General features: G+C 38.7%; 1 protein-coding gene across 1 annotated transcript; it reads left to right on the top strand.

Annotated features, from left to right (window-relative positions):
• The first annotated feature begins 1,456 nt into the window (after positions 1-1,456).
• Positions 1,457-16,646, top strand: jpt1a (Jupiter microtubule associated homolog 1a). Its single transcript, XM_057842958.1, has 5 exons — positions 1,457-1,648; positions 4,439-4,581; positions 8,326-8,420; positions 11,553-11,580; positions 15,477-16,646. The coding sequence occupies exons 1-5, from the start codon at positions 1,593-1,595 to the stop codon at positions 15,608-15,610; spliced, it is 456 nt and encodes a 151-aa protein (XP_057698941.1). The 5' UTR covers positions 1,457-1,592; the 3' UTR covers positions 15,611-16,646.
• Positions 16,647-21,204: the final 4,558 nt, after the last annotated feature.

Below are 21,204 nucleotides of genomic sequence, written 5' to 3'. Positions count from 1 at the left end.
AATTGGTGATAATTACTTTTTTTTTTTTTTCCCAAAAAAAAAAAAAAAAACATTGGCCACACTATGTGAAGTTTTTTGTGAAGGTTTTTGGTACAATTGGCCCGAGCCCAATTCTTTACCCTAATTTACCCTTTACCCTGAATCAACTGTTAAAAGTTGTTAAAATTGCTCCCATTATTGCATTTGTTCCCGTCTCTCTACTTTCGACATATGAAAGTTTTAAAACTGTTTCATCATTTAAAGATAGATTCAAGTCAAGATTTTGCCGATTTAGAAGTATTTTAGATAAAAAGTTACTTAGGTTCGCTAGGAAGGTTCTCTACAACAGAGCCGTCCTAAAAAGTCTACTGCTTTAAGATGGCGGCTGTCTACTAACGCATTTAGTGCCATGCAGTGTTGTTAATTTTACTTTAAAAAAGTAATTAATTACAGTTACAAATTACTTCTCCCAAAAAGTAATTGCGTTAGTAACTCAGTTACCTGAATGTAAGAGTAATTAGTTACTTGGCAAAGTAACTAGTGATATTTTTTTTTCCTCAAAAAAAAAAAAAAAAAAAAAAAAAAACACAGGTCACACAATGTGAAGCTTAAAGGGTTTGGGGGACAATTGGCCCTAGCCCTTAACTAGACACAAAGGTATTGCGATAACTAGCTAGTAACCTTTGCTATGTGTGGAAGTCATTTAAAGTTGTGAATCAATCATTAAAGTTGTTAAAATTTCTCCTGTTATTGCATTAGTTCCCTTCTGTCTACTTTAAACATGTGTAAGTTTTAAAATTGTTTCATCATTTAAAGATAGATTTAAGTTAAGATTTTGCCGATTTAGGAGCATTTTAGATTATAAAAAATTACTTAGGTTCGCTAGGAAGGATCTCTACATCAGGGCCTTCCTGAGAGGTCTACTGCTTTAAGATGGCGGGTGTTTACAAACGCATGTAGTCCTTAAAACATGTTGGCAATGCAGCAGTGTCTATCATTTGAATCTAGTTCTATAATATGATATCTACCGTGTCATGTGGGCGTAGTTTGTCGGCTATGGCTGCAGTCAGGTATTGGAGCCACCTAGCATCGCGGTTGCAACGGCGTCTTCCCCACTCCTGCTCTGCTCTCGTCCCCGTGAGTCCGTTTCTCTCAGACTTTTTTTTATTCAACCAACTTAGTAACGCATAGTAACGCACGCCTTTCCCGCCTCAGTAACGGTAACGGCGTTGCCAAGATGAGAAAAGTAATTAATTAGATTACTCATTACTGAAAAAAATAACGTCGTTAGTAACGCCGTTATATTGTAACGCCGTTATTAACAACACTGGTTATAACCCAAACCGTTTGTATATCCGTTCAGCATTTAGCGATATATTAGCATTTTAGTGGAGAAAACCATTGCTCATTCGTCCTGCTGTAGAAATCCCCCGATGTAAGATGGCCGCCATTCAATTTACGCCGCCGACTCAGTCTTTCGTCATCTCGCTATGTACATGTGAGATCTATGGTTCTGAGAGCATCCCCGATTTGGACGGACAAAGATGAGTCGGTGAAGTACAACACACGTATAATCCAATATTTGTCCTAATTTTTTAACGACCATTGTGAAAATGACGACAACAACGACATACCAAGGAATGGAGCCCGGTGCTAAAAACAGCTCCAGGTAAAAAAATAAATAAAATAATGATGATAACGTGTTTCCATCACTCTAGCCATGCTGTCGGCCAACTAGTATAGCATCCGTAAAATGTTAAACGTCCTATATTTGTCCGGAACCCTTGCAATTGTTTGTTTTGGATCATGTAGAATACCTTAGAATTGGTAACGTAGCTGTGTTGTTAGTATAAGAGACCCAATTAGACGTGACGTTGTAATTTAAATAGCATTGTAGCACATGTTCCTTTGTACACCTTGCAGCGAGCTTACTAGTGATGAAATATAACAGAATATTTCAAGTGCAGGTGTTGAAATACTTCACCGACTGGCAGATTTTTATTTGCATCCGGTTTCATGAAGACCGAAATAAAATTTAAGCGAAAATGTTGGTATTGGAGCGTGGGATGTGCTCCGTAGGGTGGGGCCACCCTTGTGGCTACCCCATCAATCGAAATGCAACAAAGAGGGTCACTCAAATTTTGAAGATTAAATTTTAACAACAGTACATTGATTATATATATTTTTTCAATTACATTTTCTTAATATTTTTATCGTTCACATGGATGAACATTTGGTATGTGTGAAAATGCTTTGAAAGAAACCGTTAATAGACGATTCCAAAGATGTAAGTATCAGTTTATATTGATACATTTTAAGATTTGTTAATCTATAAAGCCAGTAAAAAATAGCGCACCGATTTTATGTCCTAATTGTTAATAATTAGTAATTTAAATGTGATTTTGTTGTTAAATCCGGGTTTGTTGTCCTAATGAAATATGTATGGCGGAAAACAGACAAGACTGAAAAAGCGGTTTCTGCTCTTGCACCCCTCTTTAAAATAAACTGCTGTATTTTAAGCAAAAAGAACTGTTGTGTTTGATAGAACAATATGTCTTTATGCTGCCATAGCAGATTCATGGCGCACTAAGCCTCTGAACTATTTTTAATTTGTCCATTTTACCCTGTAAACCCCCGTTTACAGACGTCGCACAACCGCTTTTGTTTCAACCTAGCCGTAAAAAGAAGGTAAGTAATATTTTAATTCAAAATGTCATTTTTAGCTCAGAATCATTAATTGATGTCTCATATTTAGTTAAAAAAAAAAAAAAAAAACTTTAAAAAGTTATTCACTTGCATATTTTAAACTTTTAAACAAATCTCGTCACAATGAAAAAATTGGCGTCTGTAAAAAAGTCACGGATATCTACCTCATAACTATCGCTTAATTGTAATTTTTTTTGTTACTGTCGCATTTTCCCCGATATGTTAGATGGTAAATAATCGATCCAAAAAAAAAAAAAAAAAAAAAACGTTCAAAACAGTAACTATTGTATATGAAAAAGAAAATCTCAACCATTCCTTGTTGTCTGCGGTTTCTGCATCACGGCCCTTGTTATATCACCATGTTTCACCCATAAAATCTCCAAAAAATCCAGCTGTGGCCACTCACAGCTGTGTCTTGACACTCGGTGATACATGCTACATGGAGTTTTTGGATCGAAACATGGTATGTACGCGATAATATCTCGTTAAAATCGTGTCATCTTTAATTCTGCTCTTGCCTCCAGTTAGGGTTTTGCTACTTAATTAATTTTTTTTTAATACCCTCCTGTTCACCCCCCCCCCCCCCCCCCCAAAGAAAATTGAGGTTTTAAGCTTTCCAATGATGTATCACACGTGCATATCGGACAGTTTTGAAATTTGGCCAAATTAGGGGTCTTAGAGCGGAACTTCAAGTCACCTGAGTGTTTTCTGCCATATAATAAATATTAGTCCCCCAAACCCCCTTTCTTTTAATAAAGAATTCAACCTTCATCTTCTGAGGAAAAATTGAAGTGTACACAATTTGATATTGGTCAAGATGATGGTACTGTTACTGATCTGATGACTAACAGTATAGCCATTATTGCCTTTCCACGGTGTCGTAAAGTTTGGTTCAGTGTACTTGTAAAAAATGAACACCTCAACCCAGAATACTCCTCTAATAAGAGACTACAGAACAGTACTACAGACTTTTATCTTTCCACAAGGTGGTACTGTTTGGCCTGATAGACGCAACGACTCCGAAGCTAATGAGAAAGGCATGTAAGTGCTGGTGTATCCATATGTAAACTCCACAAATCAGGTCACATAAAAGCAACGTGACCGTGTGCAATAATAATATTTGATGCTGGTGTATCGATGCATTGTCATCATATTTATTCTAGATGATAATATAGGACCTAAAATTTACACCCCAACCAGAGTTTAATTCCTCCCCTCAAACGGGATATATTCCGGCATGTAAACTCAAATGTGAAAATGATAATGAACATAGTATTTAAGCAAAACCAAATTGATTAAAACTCAAGATAATGTCACACCAAACATTCCAAGGGTAGCTCCCAAACTGCAGGGACTAAAGTGAATTTAAAATGGGACACACTGTTTTGTAGCAGTGTGAGAAAAAAAAACTGCTGACAGCTTCCAGCTCCGTGGGGCAGACACATTGACATCATCAACAGACGGCAAGCTATCTCACCCTTGGCTAAAATATACAATACACTTTATAATGTTTTGCGCACCTTGTTACATTTTTATAAGACCTTTTAGCCTAAACACACTAATAGGATTATTACTGCACATTTATACATATCATTAAGAGTAATGGCTGCTGGAGGAGTGTGATGTCATGTTATGTTCTAGTTAAAGCACTCCGGTATTATATAAACTCTATTGTCCAAAGTTCCTAATAATGTGATAAGAAACATTGTCTGCCATCCAATTGACCTATGACTATACCTTTATCTTTCTTAAGGGTTCTGCGTCCTCCCGGCGGTGCATCTAACATCTCGTTTGGGGCTGACGACGACAAACCTCCCGCCCGCAAAGACAAGATGGCTTCCAGTGTTTTCGCCGAGCCCGAAGACCCCTACGCTAACCGAAGGAACAACCCGCCGGGTACAGGACCTGTCTTCTTCCCCCTTGTATCTATGATTGGTCATTAATGTGACCGTACATACAATCATGTGAAAAAATTAGGACACCCTATGGAAGCCTGTGTGTGTTTTTTTTTAACATATTTGGTCATATGGATATTTAATATCAATTTTAACAATCTTGAGCGATTCAAGTAATAGAATTAAACAATTTAAACTGAAAAATGTTTTTATAACTTTCTGTAAAAGGTAATTTTAAATAAATGCAATTTCTGTTGAGAAATAAATTAGGACACTTCCACATTCAATCCCACTTAAAATGGCTAAAATCACACACAGGGGTATCACATCAGGTGCACATGATTAGAACATCATTATCCAGTGTTTTGAAGGAGGCTTGCCTTATATAAACCTCACATTTAGTTTGGTGTGCCCCTGACTGTTGAAGTGAGAGAAAACACCATGGTAAGATCAAATGAGCTTTCTGAGGCCTTCAGAAAGAAGATTGGGCATTCTACTGTCCGGAAAATAGTTTACAAGTGGAGGACATTCAAAACAACTGCCAACATGCCCAGGTCTGCCCTTCCAATCAAGTTCACCCCGATAGCACACCGCAAGATACTAAAAGAAGTCTTCAAAACCCCTAAAATGTCATCACGGGACCTGCAGCAGACTCATGCTACTGTTGATGTTAAAGTGCTTGTTTCTACAATCAGAAAGAGACTTCACAAGTTTAACCTTCATGGGAGGTGTGCAAGGAGAAAACCTTTGCTCTCCAAGAAGAACATGAAGGCCAAACGGAGGTTTGCCAGAGTGAATGTAGACAAAGACCAGGACTTCTGGAATAATGTTCTTTGGACAGATGATTCTAAAATTGAATTTTTTGGACACCAGAACACAGGACATGTTTGATGTAACCCAATACAGCATTCCAGGAAAAGAACTTTATACCAACTTTGAAGCATGGAGGTGGAAGTGTCATGGTTTGGGGATGCTTTGCTAAAGTAGGACCTGGCCAGCTCACCATCATAGAATCCACCATGAATTCTATCCTGTATCGGAGGGTGCTTCAGGAACATGTGAGATCATCTGTGAAAAAATGAAAGCTGAAGCGAAACTGGACCCTGCAACATGACAATGACCCAAAACACACCCGTAAATCCACCAATGACTGGCTGAAAAGGAAGAAATTGAGAGTCCCTGAGTGGTCGAGTTAAAGCCCAGATCTTAATCCCATTGAGATGCTGTAGGGTGACTTGAAACGGGCTGTACATGCAAGAAACACTTCAAACGTCTCACAGCTGAAAGTATTCTCCATTGAGCAGTGGGGCAAACTTTCTTCAGACCGATGTCAAAGACTGGTAGTTGGCTACAAAAAGTGTCTCACTTAAGTTATTTCAACCAAAGGGGGTAACACTAGCGATCAGGTGGTAGGGTGTCCTAACTTTTTCTTCAGTTAGAATATGCATTTTGTTGATATATTTGGTTTAATGAGTAAAACATTCATTTTTGTTGTTTACCTGCAATTAAATCACTTTCTTTTCCAGCGATAAAGGAAAAACAAGATCAGAAATTGATATGTGAACATTTCTTGATAAAGAACTGAATATTTAATGGGGTGTGCTAATTTTTTCACATGACTGTAATGACCTATCAAGAAATGCATTCAAAGGAAACAATTTCATCAAAGTATTTTTTTCCTTTAGATAGAAATAATCAAACAATGCTTAACAAACAGCCATGTGTAAAGAATAGAAGTATCCGATACTGTATGCTGGATCTAAAGCCCCTTTCAGACTATATCCCGTTAAATTCCTCTCTAAGATGATGTGGGATTTACCCGTGTCATGGCTTTGAGACATGGGGAGATATACCGAGAATTACCCGGGTTGGACACTTTCAGATTTGTCCCGAGTTGGCGACTCGGCGTTCTCTGTGCAGGAAAGGCGGGATTTTATAGCTCGGACATAATGTCATTTTTGGTCTGCATCGGCAACAAAGTAAGCCACACATTTCCAAAGATGGACGATGGACTGTCTCTTCCTCGGCTCTAAGATCCAGTAGCAATTTTTTTTTTTATGTTTCCAGTTTAATTTTGCTATCTTTCCAGTTTGCTATGTTGATAAGTGCAATGTTTGTTTATCACTTTTCGTCTTACTGCGAACAAAGAAGAAATGACTATCAGCCCGCCATGATATTTACCATAATTTCCCGGATATAAGGCGCACCCGTGTATAACGCGCACCCCAAATTTACTTATAAAATCTAGGGGAAATTATTGTACCCGTGTATAATGCGCACCCTAATTTTAGCACCAATAAAAAGAAGAATACAAGAAAACAGAGCTCGTGGACAGATACAGAAAGGTCATTTTACTGACTAGTGAAACACAGCACAAGCATAGCACATTGGTAGTTCAAAACATTACCATAAATTGACCATATGTACGGTAATAATATGATCTGATAACTTCTTGAATTTACCAGAATCCAGGAGAAAACAAAACAGATGTGACTTTTCTTTTAAAGGCTGCTGTATACTTGCTCGTTTCATCATGATGAATAAATGTTTCCTCCATGGATTGATACGGTAAAATGAAAGTGAGAACGTAAGTTGGAAATCCGAGGGAGCTCATCGCTGTCGACACGACAGTAACAATAGGAACTATTGTTATTTGGGTTGGAGTTTCCCGAGGGACAGATATAGTTGACGGACATAGGAAGTCTGTGTTGTTACGTTTGTTATGGTCTGAGTTGTGTAGCTGCAATAAACGTTGACTCAAATGAGTTCAAGAAACTAAATTCTGTGCTTTATGAAGAGTGAAAAAAGCAGAATTTAACACAGACAAAATCATTCGGCCGATCAGAGTGAAGTATTACCGAAACAAAATGGTGACGTCACGTACCGTAATGGTCGGCAACGGATCGCCGCATACGTTTCTTCAACACAACATGGCCGTGTCAATAAAAAACAAAAATCGTATTTTATATACTGGACTGTCTCAGGAAATTAGAATACACAATATTCTAATTTTTTGAGACAGTCCTGTGTATATATACAGGACTGTCTCAGGAAATTAGAATACACAATATTCTAATTTCCTGACTGTCTCAGGAAATTAGAATATTGTGTATTCTAATTTCCTGAGACAGTCCTGTATATATACACAGGACTGTCTCAAAAAATTAGAATATTGTGTATTCTAATTTTCTGAGACAGTCCAGTATATATATAGGCTCCAGCACCTCCGCGACCCTCGTGAGGAAAAAGCGGCATGGAAAATGAATGAATGAATAATATATATATATTTCTGTCTCCATCCATGTACCCGTTTATAATGCGCACCGTGATTTTACAAGTTGATTTTGGGGGAAAAAAGTGCGCGTTATATTTGGGAAATTACATCATCAGCCTTCGCGCTGTGACCCGGGAATTAACTGGCTGCTTTCACACACGCCGCGTCCCGGGTAAATCCCAGACAATATACTAGGATGCAACCCGTGTCAGTCGACCCGGGAAATTACTTTTTGACATCAGGGCTACCTGTTTGAATCCCGGGAATTAACTGGAGTTCAGCACATGTCAGAAAGGGGTTTAAGAAGCCAAATGTATGTATCAAGGTGTTTGTGTGTTTTTCTTGATGGTGTTCATTATCTGTGCACAACTGAAAAACAAACTTCCTCCGTTTCCTTTTAAATGACTGCATAAAGATGGTAATAGGCAGTGCATATAACAAGACTCACTTGTGTGATGGTCTTTTTTTTAGGTGGGAAGCCGACGGGCGTTCTGTGCGGTGAGTCGTCGGCTCCCCTTAGGAGAGGAGCCACCAATGCAGTCAACTCAGCAGACGCCCCCTCAATGGTAAATATCAGAGGCCCAGTCATGAGATACACAGGAAAGTACAACATTCGGACTGGGGAAGTGGGATTTGCAGAAGCACGCAAATACTCAAAAGATAAAAGCTAGTATGAAATGACCTTTATGTGAAATAGGGTTTCTCAAAGAAATTGAATATGCAAATCTCTAATTTCTTATAACAGATGGTGGAGAAAATAATGTTTCAACACCAAAAATTACACCTCTTGTGAGCACAGACATTGTGTGACAAACGTGACATCAGTCACGGCACGCGCACAGAGCACATTTAAACGCTAATACATTTGAAATAGATAAAAAGTAGCTAATCGGCACAGTCTTTGTTGTTTCTGTTCCGTTCCTGTGCAGTGTCTTTGTTTTTCTCCTTTCTCTGTCTAAGACTCAGCCTGCTTGTCGTCCTCGGTCCATTAAAGGATGTATAGGCCATATAACTGCAGAAAGCACAGTAGGTAGCCAATATGTGTTGAGTAGGCAGGACTATTTGGGCAGCTCTTTTAATTGGCTGAAACAGTGGCATTTAAAAATGTCTGACAATGGATATTTTTCCTACTTCCTGGAAATATTGGCTTTTATTATTATTATTGTTGTTTAAAAAAATAAAATTAAGTTGTTTTTTTTTTTTTTAATTGTTAAACAGGATTCTGGGATGCACTTGATCAAAACCTTGAGCTTTTTACCTAGCATTCACCGTTTCATCTTGAAAGCAAAAGTAGTTCTACTATTTAATATTCACTGGTACAAAGGTGCAAGTTGTCCTGGTCTCAATGCAGTAGATTAAAGGAAGGGAAACTAAAAACAGGAAGTGAAATGGACAAGATTCTGCTCCACTCAGCTTTCATGTGTTTACATTATGGCCCCTTGCCAGGACCAAGACAATGCAAGGCCCGACATTGAGCATTTTTGAGCGCGGCAAGTTGTCGTGGCCCTCTGAGAACTTAAAAAACATATGTTATGCCATAATACGGTAACTTCCAATTATTAATTTCATATTTTGTGCTTAATTTATTTTTAAAGGCCCTTGGTATAATATCGCTGATATGTAGTTGTTTTGTAACATCATCAAATGCCAAAAGAGTTTGCTCCCTGAAGATTTTAGAAATGCTTCCCACAAAAGGCAAAAGTAATGGGGAAATTGGCTCATCAGTTTTATTCCATGACGTAGTCAATTATGTGACTGTTGATGTAAAATAACAAGTTTCTCATTGTTCTTCTTGATATGCAATATGTCACCTTTTTACACATCTTGAACCAGTGTTGTTTTCGTGAACGATGACTGTAACGAAAATATTTTGTCGACGAACAATTTTTTCATGACGATGACGAGACTATAACGAGCTAAAAAAGTTTATTGGGAGACTAAAACAACGACACGAATGCCAGTTTTCATCTGACGAGACGAGAACAAGACGAAAATGCCCCATTGTTTTTGTCACATGTTCACAATGTGTGTCTGGTTGCGTCACTCATGTGACATGCTGCGCCCCCCCACCCAAGTTAACCTGCTAGTATCCTCTCCAGTCATTAGTTTTCTTTTCTTTGCAAGAAGAGACAGTATGCAATGGTGCTTTTCCCTTTAAAGGTCTTTGCCGAGTGATCATCACACACTAAATGTAACTCGTAACGTTAGCATAGCATTCATGTTCGCGTTAGCTTCAGGCTATTGCTAACAGCAAGCGTCCTCCTAAACTCTTTGCTGAGTGATCATCACACACTAAATGTAACTCGTAGCATTAGCATCAGGCTATTGCTAACGGCTAGCGTCCTCTGAAACTCCCAGACAACTTTTTTTTCATACAGTTCGTGGCGTCCTGGTGGGCATAATGACAATTTTTTTTTCATTTTACAGACGAAAACATTTTTATTAAACGTCGACTAAAACTAGACGAAATTAGTCTTGAGTTTTCGTCAACAAAAAATAGCCGAAGACAAACACATTTTGAGATGACTAAAATATGACTTAGACATAAGTATTGTCGTCCGAAAGACTAAGACGAAAATGAAAAGGGCTGCCAAAACAACACTGTCCTGAACTACACAGGTTGAGTATACTGTAATGACTAAGACTAATAAGTATTGTCGTCCAAAAGATTAAGACGAAAATGAAAAGGGCTGCCAAAACAACACTGTCCTGAACTACACAGGTTGAGTATACTGTAATGGTTACAACCAATAACACAAATACAGTATTACTGCCTACCTGTTGCATAGCATGAGTGATCTAACAATTAAACCCCACTAAAGAGTGCCTCAAAAAGATGCCGAGATAAGTATATCAAACTTTGTCCTTTTGACTCACAAAGTTAGTGATTGATTCAAATCATGTGACACCATGAATAAATCATAGAACATGTTTAAATATACTAAGTGATTCAATTTCAATTGTGTAAGTTTGATCACCTCAGCCAAAGGAACATTCATTATTTATTCATTTTTCGACAATGTCGTTCTCCATATGTCCAAGCTAATGTTCTTTCTCGTAAATTTGGTCAGCGCACTGATGGGGTGAAGGTGGCCCTGTTTAAAGCCTATTGTACACCCCTCTACGCTGCGCATGTGTGGACAAAATATAACAAAGCAAGCTTTCAGAGACTATAAGTGGCATATAATAACTCTCTGAGAATCTTGTTAAAAAGGCCCAGAGGTAGCAAAGCTTCAGAAATGTTTGTAGCAGCTCGGGTAAATAATTTCCAGTCTGTTTTAAGGATGCTGATGTTTAATTTTATTAGTTATCTGAATGGTTCTAAATATGTGATTGTGTTGGGCCTGACTAAGATTTTGCACAGTTTTACACGCTGCTAGTCATGGTTTTGGAAGCACTGGTATAGGTGCCTTTTAAAAGTGGGCCACTAGGAGACCCATTGTTGTTTACTGTAGTTCACTTTTTATGATTTTATTTGTATTTTAGTGTGTATCTTTTATTATTTTTTCTTTTAGCTTTTGCATGTGCTGTGTTGTTGTGATTTGGACATTAAGTCTGTTTATCTAGATAGATCGATCGATCGGTCTCCAAATAAAGGCGTAATTAATTAGACAGACGATAATATTAGCATCATGACTATTAATGATTCAAGAATTTCCATTCTGTGTTGTCATGACAGAACATTTTTCTTCTTTTAGGATGGCGACACGCCTCTATGGGACAATGGTGAGTATATTTACCCCCTTACATAATGTAAAATTAGATTTGCTTGTCACATAGACATTGTCATATTTCTGTAAAGCAGTAATAAAATAGAGTAGACTAGCCTGTATTTTCATTGTAACATTAAGATATAATGAGATTGTGTTATGACTAAAGTGTTGTGTCTAAGTTGCAGGATATTTAACCATTTTTTCCCTGCTGTACACTGGCATGTCTGGAAGTCCAGATACACATTTTCCAACGCAAAATAAAAAATCCGTATTGTAGAAAAAGGGCTTGGTGTAACAGTAAAAAAAAAATTGGGGGGCTTTGATGACACTCCAGTAGTGTTCAGTAAAAACCTATGAAGATCAAAGTAGGAAATCCTTCAAAGGAAGGGGACTTTTAAGGCTTGTTTATACCTGACGCGTGGAACGTGCCGCGTGGAAAGTAGACGCAAGGAGTTCATCCGGCACGCGGATTTCAGAATGCAGTAGTTTAGACAAGTTTCCTGAGTGAAAATTGGGCAGCGCCATCTTTGACATTTTCTGCTACTGACTTCCGGTTTAGACAGATCAACATGAGGTGCGGTTGAAGTAGACATAGTTTTAAACTGCAATATCAAACCAGAGGAACCCACGGATTCTCCAAAAATGGATTCAGCACAACGTAGATGAGACTCCGGGACTTTCTGTGCTGTGCTTGGTTGTGTGAACTCCTCGAAACGACTATATACAGTATATGCTTGGAAGTGGAATGTTTTGAACAGCGTCCAGGTTCAAAGCGCCAGTGTGGATCTACCATGCCATACGCTCTAAATCGAAACCAGCAACAGATTAACGATTTAGCTCACAGTTTTAACTCTAAAAGATCCACCTAAAAGATTGCATGTTTGTTCTTGTCACTTGATTGTTCGTGGACAAAATTCTTACAATCTGTGCAGCCTGTGTTAACATGGCGTGTAGATTGATACACCGCCCACTTGAGTGACCAAAATGAGGCGAAATTACAAATTTTACAGTTGCCGAATGCAGAAGGGCTGACACGGATTTTGTTGTTATAAGGAAATACTATAAAGTAGTTTTCATCTAGTTAGGTTATATTATTATCTCGTCGCACATGTACATATAAACACAAATAGTATGTCATTCTTTTTTGTAACTATATTGATCACAATAAAACTTTTGAACAACATGATTACATTTCTTGTTTTATTTAAAAGAAGCAAAACAAGTCAATAAATCACAATTTATAAAATTATTAGAAAAATATTAAAGGAAGGTAGCGCATAAATCCAGATTGCCATTATCAAGGTAGAACGCACGTAGTCTCGATATATGTCCACCAACTTAAGTGTTGTTGTGAGCCACATCATGTTGTTTTCTCTTGCCTAACAAGGATTTCCGAATGTAAACAAGCAAACAAAAAACGTGTAACACTTGAAGTTATGCATTTAGGATAAAAAGCCGGTGTATGACTTTGTCGTTGAATAACTAGCAAAGCTAATGATGTCTCAGCTGTGACGCAACACACAGAATTGTAGTCAAATTGAACATAAATGTACCTTATTGCTTTGTGGTGGCACTGTCTTGGTTCCACATCTGCCTTCATGAAAACAAAATTCCCATATTCATGTATTAGGACACATTCAACTGGATGCTTCGCAGCTTTTCTGGTGCCTGATTGCGTTTCCATCCACTGCCATTAAATTAATAAAATACAAAACTGTTTTGGCTGTGGCGGCTCTTAGTCGTGATGATAGCAGATGGATGCAACATTTCCAAATTGTCTTTTTGAGGGATTTTGATGAGTAATGCCACTCCAGCTTCACTGTTGTTTTGGTTAGACAAAAGTGTAAAACGGAAGTCGCGAGCAGAAATGCAAAAGTAAAGCTAAAGTACCTCGGAAACTTGTCTGTAAATCAACCTTTCATACAAGGCCATGAAATTCGATAGTTTTTAAAATTTCATCAATTTTGTTTTTTTGTAGACTCGAGTGGTGACTTTTTAATATTTCCAGAAGTATATTACTACTTTCAATCAATACTAACCAAAATACTTGCATTATGTTTTTCTTTAAGCTTGATATAGCTTGTAATCTGTCATTCTTCAAATTAGAAGCTCACTACATTATATTGGAACAGCAATATTCATTCTACTGATAAAAAGAAAACACATACATATGTGTGTATATACAGTAGGGCAAATAAGTATTTAGTCAACCACCAATTGTGCAAGTTTTCCCACTTGAAAATATTAGAGAGGCCTGTAATTGTCAACATGGGTAAACCTCAACCATGAGAGACAGAATGTGGAAAAAAAATACCAAAAGTTCATCTCAATACTTTATGTACCCTTTGTTGTCAATAACGAGGCCAAACGTTTTCTGTAACTCTTCACAAGCTTTTCACACACTGTTGCTGGTATTTTGGCCCATTCCTCCATGCAGATCTCCTCTAGAGCAGTGATGTTTTGAGGCTGTCGTTGGGCAACACAGACTTTCAACTCCCTCCACAGATTTTCTATGGGGTTGAGATCTGGAGACTGGCTCGGCCACTCCAGGACCTTAAAATGCTTCTTACGAAGCCACTCCTTTGTTGCCCTGGCTGTGTGTTTGGGATCATTGTCATGCTGAAAGACCCAACCACGTCTCATCTTCAATGCCCTTGCTGATGTAAGGAGATTTTCACTCAAAATCTCTCGATACATAGCCCCATTTATTCTTTCCTTTACATAGATCAGTCGTCCTGGTCCCTTTGCAGAAAAACAGCTCCAAAGCATGACGTTTCCACCCCCATGCTTCACAGTGGGTATGGTGCAATTCAGTTTTCTTTCTCCTCCAAACACGAGAACCTGTGTTTCTACCCAAAAATTCTATTTTGGTTTCATCTGATCACAACACATTCTCCCAGTCCTCTTCTGGATCATCCAAATGCTCTCTAGCGAACCGTAGACGGGCCTGGACGTGTACTTTCTTTAGCAGGGGGACACGTCTGGCAGTGCAGGATTTGAGTCCCTGGCGGCGCATTGTGTTACTGATAGTAGCTCTTTGGTCTTGGCCATAGTGGAGTTTGGAGTGTGACTGACTGAGTTTGTGGACAGGTGTCTTTTATACCAATAATGAGTTAAAACAGGTGCCATTAATACAGGTAACGAGTGGAGCCTCCTTAGACCTTGTTAGAAGAAGTTAGACCTCTTTGACAGCCAGAAATCTTGCTTGTTTGTAGGTGACCAAATACTAAATATTTTCCACTCTAATTTGGAAATAAATTCTTTAAAAATCAAACAGTGTAATTTTCTGTTTTTTTTTTTCCACATTCTGTCTCATGGTTGAGGTTTACCCATGTTGACAATTACAGGCCTCTCTAATCTTTTCAAGTAGGAGAACTTGCACAATTGGTCGTTGACTAAATACTTATTTGCCCCACTGTGTGTATACATATTCCATTGAAACTGTTATATAAAACAAAATTAGAAATGCTTGTGGTATTTTGAGTTTTCCAATGGTGTGTTTATTTTGATTATCGGGGCATCTTTTATAAAACATGCTAAAGTTGAGTAAGTGCTTGTGCCAAATAATATTGAAGTGGGGCCTGCCTTACCTAGTGGGATTCATGACACGTCAACTCTCAGATCTCATCAGTACAGCAATTACGTTTGTCATTCTATGTCAAAGACAGAATAAAACTGTGATATGTTAAAACTTTCGAGGGTCGTTTAAAGCACCACTGTTATGTTGCGTTAGCGTTAACATAGCAGGGTCTTTCTTTCGTCGAATACAAAACTGGAAGTGCAGTTATTTCTTTCCAAAGAACTTGAACAAGCAGGAGCAGAACCCAGAGTAGAGAACAAGTGATAAGATAATGAAAGTGCTGTCGCACTTGGACGGATTGCCAACACATATTGTGCATGTGTATTCAGGCTGCGACCCTGTTGAACTTGCAACAGCTCCCGAGCGTGAAGACGACACTCCTCCTGCTGAGGATCCGTCCACAGGACAACCGTCCGGACGCAGGAATCCCCCTGGAGGAAAGTCAAGCCTCATTTTGGGTTGAATGAATGCCAAGATCAACCCCTTCATGTCCCCCTCCATTCCTCGTCACATCTGGTAACCTCCATGTATCTTGATATTGGACCTCTCCTCAATGTCTCCCTTGTGCCAGTCCTCCATATCGGAAGTGCATTTTTTGATACCTTCTTGTCAGAACCATTTTCTACTGTTATTTATTTTGACAGAAGCACTTTATGTCTTTCAAAGTTTGTTTGGCCATTATCTGAACAGAAAGGCCACCAGGATCCCATTCTCAATATCCCCATATGCTGAAACTCCCTCAATTTTTTTTTTTTTTTTTTGCAGTAATGCAGCAGACTTCAGGCAACTACACAAACACCAGCCGAAAGCTGCCAATTATGAATTTTGTTCAGGTTTGAAGACTATCTTGCATGCACGTTTGGTCCAGAATTTGAATCACAATTGATGGGAAACTCTTGTTACTGTTGTAACTGTTGTTATTGTGACTGCATGGAAATTTGAACCTTTTTACTGGTTATATTAAAAAATAATAATAATAATAATCGACATCGGGAAAATCAACAATCACTAGACCTCTGAAGCCTGCCTTTTCTTTCTTTTTTTGCAATTGTGTATGGTTGACCTGTCAATGTTTTACCACTCAAGTTCACTCTGAAGAAAGTGTGCCTCTTTTGCGTTTCCAACTCAGTCAAAGTTGGATTGTCTTGGTCGCATGTAAAGCAGCGACTGTGTTCCCACTTTACAACCCAACAAAATGTTGTTGGGCCTGATCTTATAAACCTGTCTTGCGTTTGACAAGTGACCTTATGACACAGCTCAGCCATTGTTTCTTCTTTAGATGTAAATGTTGAAAATTTTGAAGCTTCTATGGCCAAAAGAAAGTCCAAACAGCCTGATTTCTGCATGATATCCAACCATCATTGTAACTACTTCCTATTACATGCCGTACTGTGTTGTTTTTATTTTATTTTTCTTCATGCTGGATGTTTTAAAGTCACTTGCAGAATTGAAGTAATGCCACAAATTGAAAATCAACATTAAAAATCGATTTACAACACTGCTGCTAGTCTTTGGCTCATTTACTTACGGAATAATACTAATCTCTCTCCCAGTTAACCATACACACACAAAATGCAACAATGTCAGATGCAATGTCAAATGTAAAAGGATTTTTTTTTAATTATTGAACATTTCAGCATGTTTTTTTTTCTTTTTAGCTAATTTTCAGTGTTTCCTTTTTTCTTTGCAAGTTTTCTCTAAAAGAGTACTGCCTTGTGCAGGATTCACAGTTGTGCTTATTGGACATTTGATACAACTACTTCAGCAGTGCATTTGGTTACAACTAGGGTTGGTCCGATCGTGTTTTTTTGCTACCGATCGTTTTAGTTTGAGTATCTGCCAATCCCGATATTTCCCGATCCGATTGCTTTTTTTTTTGCTCCCGATTCAATTCCAATCATTCCCGATAATTTTTCACGATCATATACATTTTGGCAATGCATTAAGAAAAAGATGAATAAAACTCGGACGAATATATACATTCAACATACATAAGTACTGTATTTGTTTATTATGTCAATAAATCCTCAAGATGGCATTTACATTATTAACATTCTGTCTGTGAGAGTGATCCACGGATAGAAAGACCTGTAATTCTTAAAGGATAAATGTGACTTTGTATATTGTGACTAAATATTGCCATCTAGTGCTTCAGAGCTTTCAGTAAATGATACTGTAGCCATGCCCAAATGCATGATGGGAAGTGCAACCATGACTGCGTAGTGCTTTGCCTGGTACACCAGACTCACCGCTGTTCCAGCTATTGAGTCTGGCCACCATTCAGCGGATACAATTTCCAGGGCGGCGCAAGACACAGCAAACAGACAGCAGAGTGGACCAATCAGCGACGGGCAGTAGTGACGTAAGTAAAACAACGAGGGCAGGACGAGTGACTTGCGCGCGAGAGGAAACATACGAGGAGAGCGGAGTTTATTCGACATAGCTAGCGCGAGACAGACTGTTGTCAATGACTCGTGTCGATGTGTTTTTGGTAATTTAAAACTGATTTTACCGTGGATTGGAACATATTCTCGGCTCTCCTGTTCACCGTCTGTGTTGTTGTGAAGACGACTTCCGACGCGCAAGAGTGACGTTGCTCGTTAAGAACACGTCACGCAAATAAACGAATCTGATTTGTCGATTGATTTTGTACCTGCTCTAGAGGCCGTTAATGGGATGGTTCCCAGACTTTTCTCTCAGTGTTTGAAAAATACAGGGAGAACAGTCTGGCCGTGCCAGGCAATGTAGTGCTACCAATTGATATATTTTCTCTGCGTTCGGAAATAACCCATGGTGTTAAGAAAAAGATTAATTACTACCTTGCTTCCCCACATTGCTTCCCACGATATTTCTAATCGTAGGGAGAGGGATTGTAAGGCTTTAACCAAATAAAAAAGGCTCCAAAGGCTGCCAAAATTCACTCTACTCATTTTACACTGCCTTTTAGCTCTCTATATAAGTAAAACGGCGCCATTACAGATTAAGCGCGACAATGCGTGAGTGGGTCGTGCAGCGCAAGCATTAATTGCGTTAAATATTTTAACGTGATACATTTTTGAAAAAATTAATTACCGCCGTTATCGGGATAAATTTGACAACCCTACCTTAAGCCTAAACTAAAGACTCTGGATTAGAGGTTAGATCTTGTGCCCGAACCCGACCTGACCCAAATGTTAAGCATTCACATTCGGGTCGGGTTTTATAATTTATTAGTCCGGCCGCCGTGCCGGACTAATAAATTATTTTTTTTTTTTTTTTTTAAAAATGGAGAGCAGGCTCTCTGTATTACGCTTTTTCGAGCCGCCCGCTTTTTCTTGTCCTCCCGCTGTAGCGCTTGCGCACGGCACCGCCCTCTTTTTCATTTTCTCCTGCTCTGGCGCTTTCCGCGTGTACACGGCTCCTCATCCTCGTGGTACTTCTTTTTCAATATGGAGCAGCAAGAAGTTAAAAACAAACTGAAGACGGGGGAATGGAAGAGGCAAGAATGCTCCGGTAGGAGTGAGGTGTGGAAAGAAATTCAATTGATCGTGGAAGATGCAACAAAAAACTGTCGGCTTCGTCGAATGCAACAAATATTTCAAGTTGGCAAGAAAAACTGTTGTGCATCCCTGCAAGCAGCAGCAGCAGTGAAAGTTTTCGGCGCTGTAGGCCGCATAAGATCAGCGGAGAACGTCACTGAAACCTGCCAGTGGACGCAATCTTATTCCGGCACGTTGATGACCAAAAAAATATAAACACTGTAAGTAAGCCATAATATCCTGTTGTTCAAATCGCCATTTTTAGTCCGAACCAGTCTAATTATTTCCCTTATTTCATTGGAATAAAGAGCAGGACATGATGCCGCAAGTTGCAGACTGCAGTCAAGGCCAGCCCGCAGTTTAAAAGCTTTTATTTCATTATTATTTTTTTTATAATTTATTTTTGGTATTGTTGTCATTACAATAAAGAATGATATTTCAAAGCATTTGTAGTTTTTTTTTTTTTGGGCTGCTGTTCCCTCTCCTTGTCAGAGAGGCGCGTCCATGTGAGAACAATAACCCACACACTCAGAAATATATTTAACAAACTTTCCCAGCGTTATTTCGTTGTGTAAATGCTTTATAATTCTCATAAAAATATGTACACTATTTACTACTTGCATTTTTTTTCTGACAACTGTGAATTCGTTACGAAAGACACATTTATGCACACAAAGGCAACACAAATGTAATCCTTTTGAATCTTCTCTGTTTTCTGCCAACTCGAAGAAATGAAAATAAATAAATTTCTGCTGCGTTTTTTTTTTTTTCGTGTCACTCCAACAAAAAAAACAAAAAAAAATCGTGTTTTTCAGGCTCGGGCCTGCAAATCTATTTAATTGATAGGGCCGGGTCGCGCCTCAATACCAGCGGGCCGTGTCGGGTCGGGCTGGATTTTTTTAGACCCGAACTAGGCTCTACTCTGGATGAGTGTAACATATTATGTCTGCAACGTTAAATACAATTAGAAAATGATTTAATCAAAAAATATTCGTGTACATATATTAAAAAAAGGCATGTCCGATATTTTTTTGCCGATTCCGATACTTTGAAAATGACGTGATCGGACCCAATCGATCGGCATCCCGATCGATCGGGACATCTCTAGTTACAACATTCATTTTGAAAACTACTATAGGTACATATTATTTTGACAAAGAAGTCTGAATACATATGTTTTTAATTTTACTGAAGAGAGTAAATGTATAAATACAGTCGTGAAAAATTAGAGGACACCACATGAAATATTCCGTTCTCTATTAAGAAATGTTCACATATCTGTGTCTGATCTTGCTTTTATTTATCTCTGGAAAAGAAAGTGATTTAATTGCAGGTAAACAAAAATTAACATTGTTTTACTCATTAAACCAAATATATCAACAAAATGCATATTCTAACTGAGGAAAAAGTTAAGACACCTTATCACCTAATAGCTAGTGTTACCCCCGTTGGCTGATGTAACTTCAGTGAGATGCTTTTTGTAACCATTTACCAGTCCTTAACATTGGTCTGAAGAAAGTTTGCTCCCACTCCTAAACGCAGAATACTTTAAGCTGTGACATGTTAGAGGGGTTTCCTGCATGTACATCCCGTTTCAAGTCACCCCACATCATCTCAATGGGATTAAGATCTGGACTTTGACTCGGCCATTCCAGGACTCTCCATTTCTTCCTTTTCAGCCAGTCTTTGGTGGATTTACTGGTATGTTATGGGTCATTGTTGTGTTGCAGGGTCCATTTTTTTGCTTCAGCTTTAATTTTTTCACAGATGATCTCACATGTTCCTCAAGCATCCTCTGATACACGATAGAATTCATGGTGGATTGTATGATGGTGAGCTGGCCAGGTCCTGCTGAAGCAAAGCATCCCCAAACCATGACACTACCACCTCCATGCTTCACAGTTGGTGTGGGATTATTTTTCTGGAATGCTGTATTGGGTTTACCCCAAACATGTCCTCTGTTCTGGTGTCCAGAAGTCATGGTCTTTGTCTACATTCACTCTAGCAAACTTCAGTCTGGGCTTCATGTTCCTCTTGGAGAGCAAAGGTTTCCTCCTTGCACACATCCCATGAAGGTTAAACCTGTGAAGTCTATTTCTGATTGTAGAGGTATGCACTTCCACATCAACAGTAGCAAGAGCCTGCTGTCGGCTCTTTGATGACATTTTAGGGTTTTTGGAGACTTCTTTTAGCATCTTGCAGTCTGCTCTCTGGGTGAACTTGCTTGGACGGCCAGACTTGGGCATGTTGGCAGTTGTTTTGAATGTCCTCCACTTGTAGACTATTTTCCGGAGAGTGGAATGGCTGATTTTATATTCTTTTGAGATCTTTTGAAATCCCTTACCAGACTCATAAGTGTCTACAATCTTTTTTCTCAAGGCCTCAGACAACTCCTTTGATCTCACCATGGTGTTTTCTCTCATTTCAACAGTCAGGGGCACACCATACAAAATGTGAGGTTTAAATATGGCAAGCCTTCTTCAAAACACTGGGTCATGATGTTCTAATCATGTGTAGCTGATGTGATACACCTGTGTGT

Source organism: Corythoichthys intestinalis, chromosome 8 (assembly GCF_030265065.1).
Source record: "Corythoichthys intestinalis isolate RoL2023-P3 chromosome 8, ASM3026506v1, whole genome shotgun sequence".
Lineage (NCBI taxonomy): Eukaryota > Metazoa > Chordata > Actinopteri > Syngnathiformes > Syngnathidae > Corythoichthys > Corythoichthys intestinalis.
Note: the sequence above shows the minus strand (reverse complement) of the source record. Positions and strands in the feature narration are given on the sequence as shown.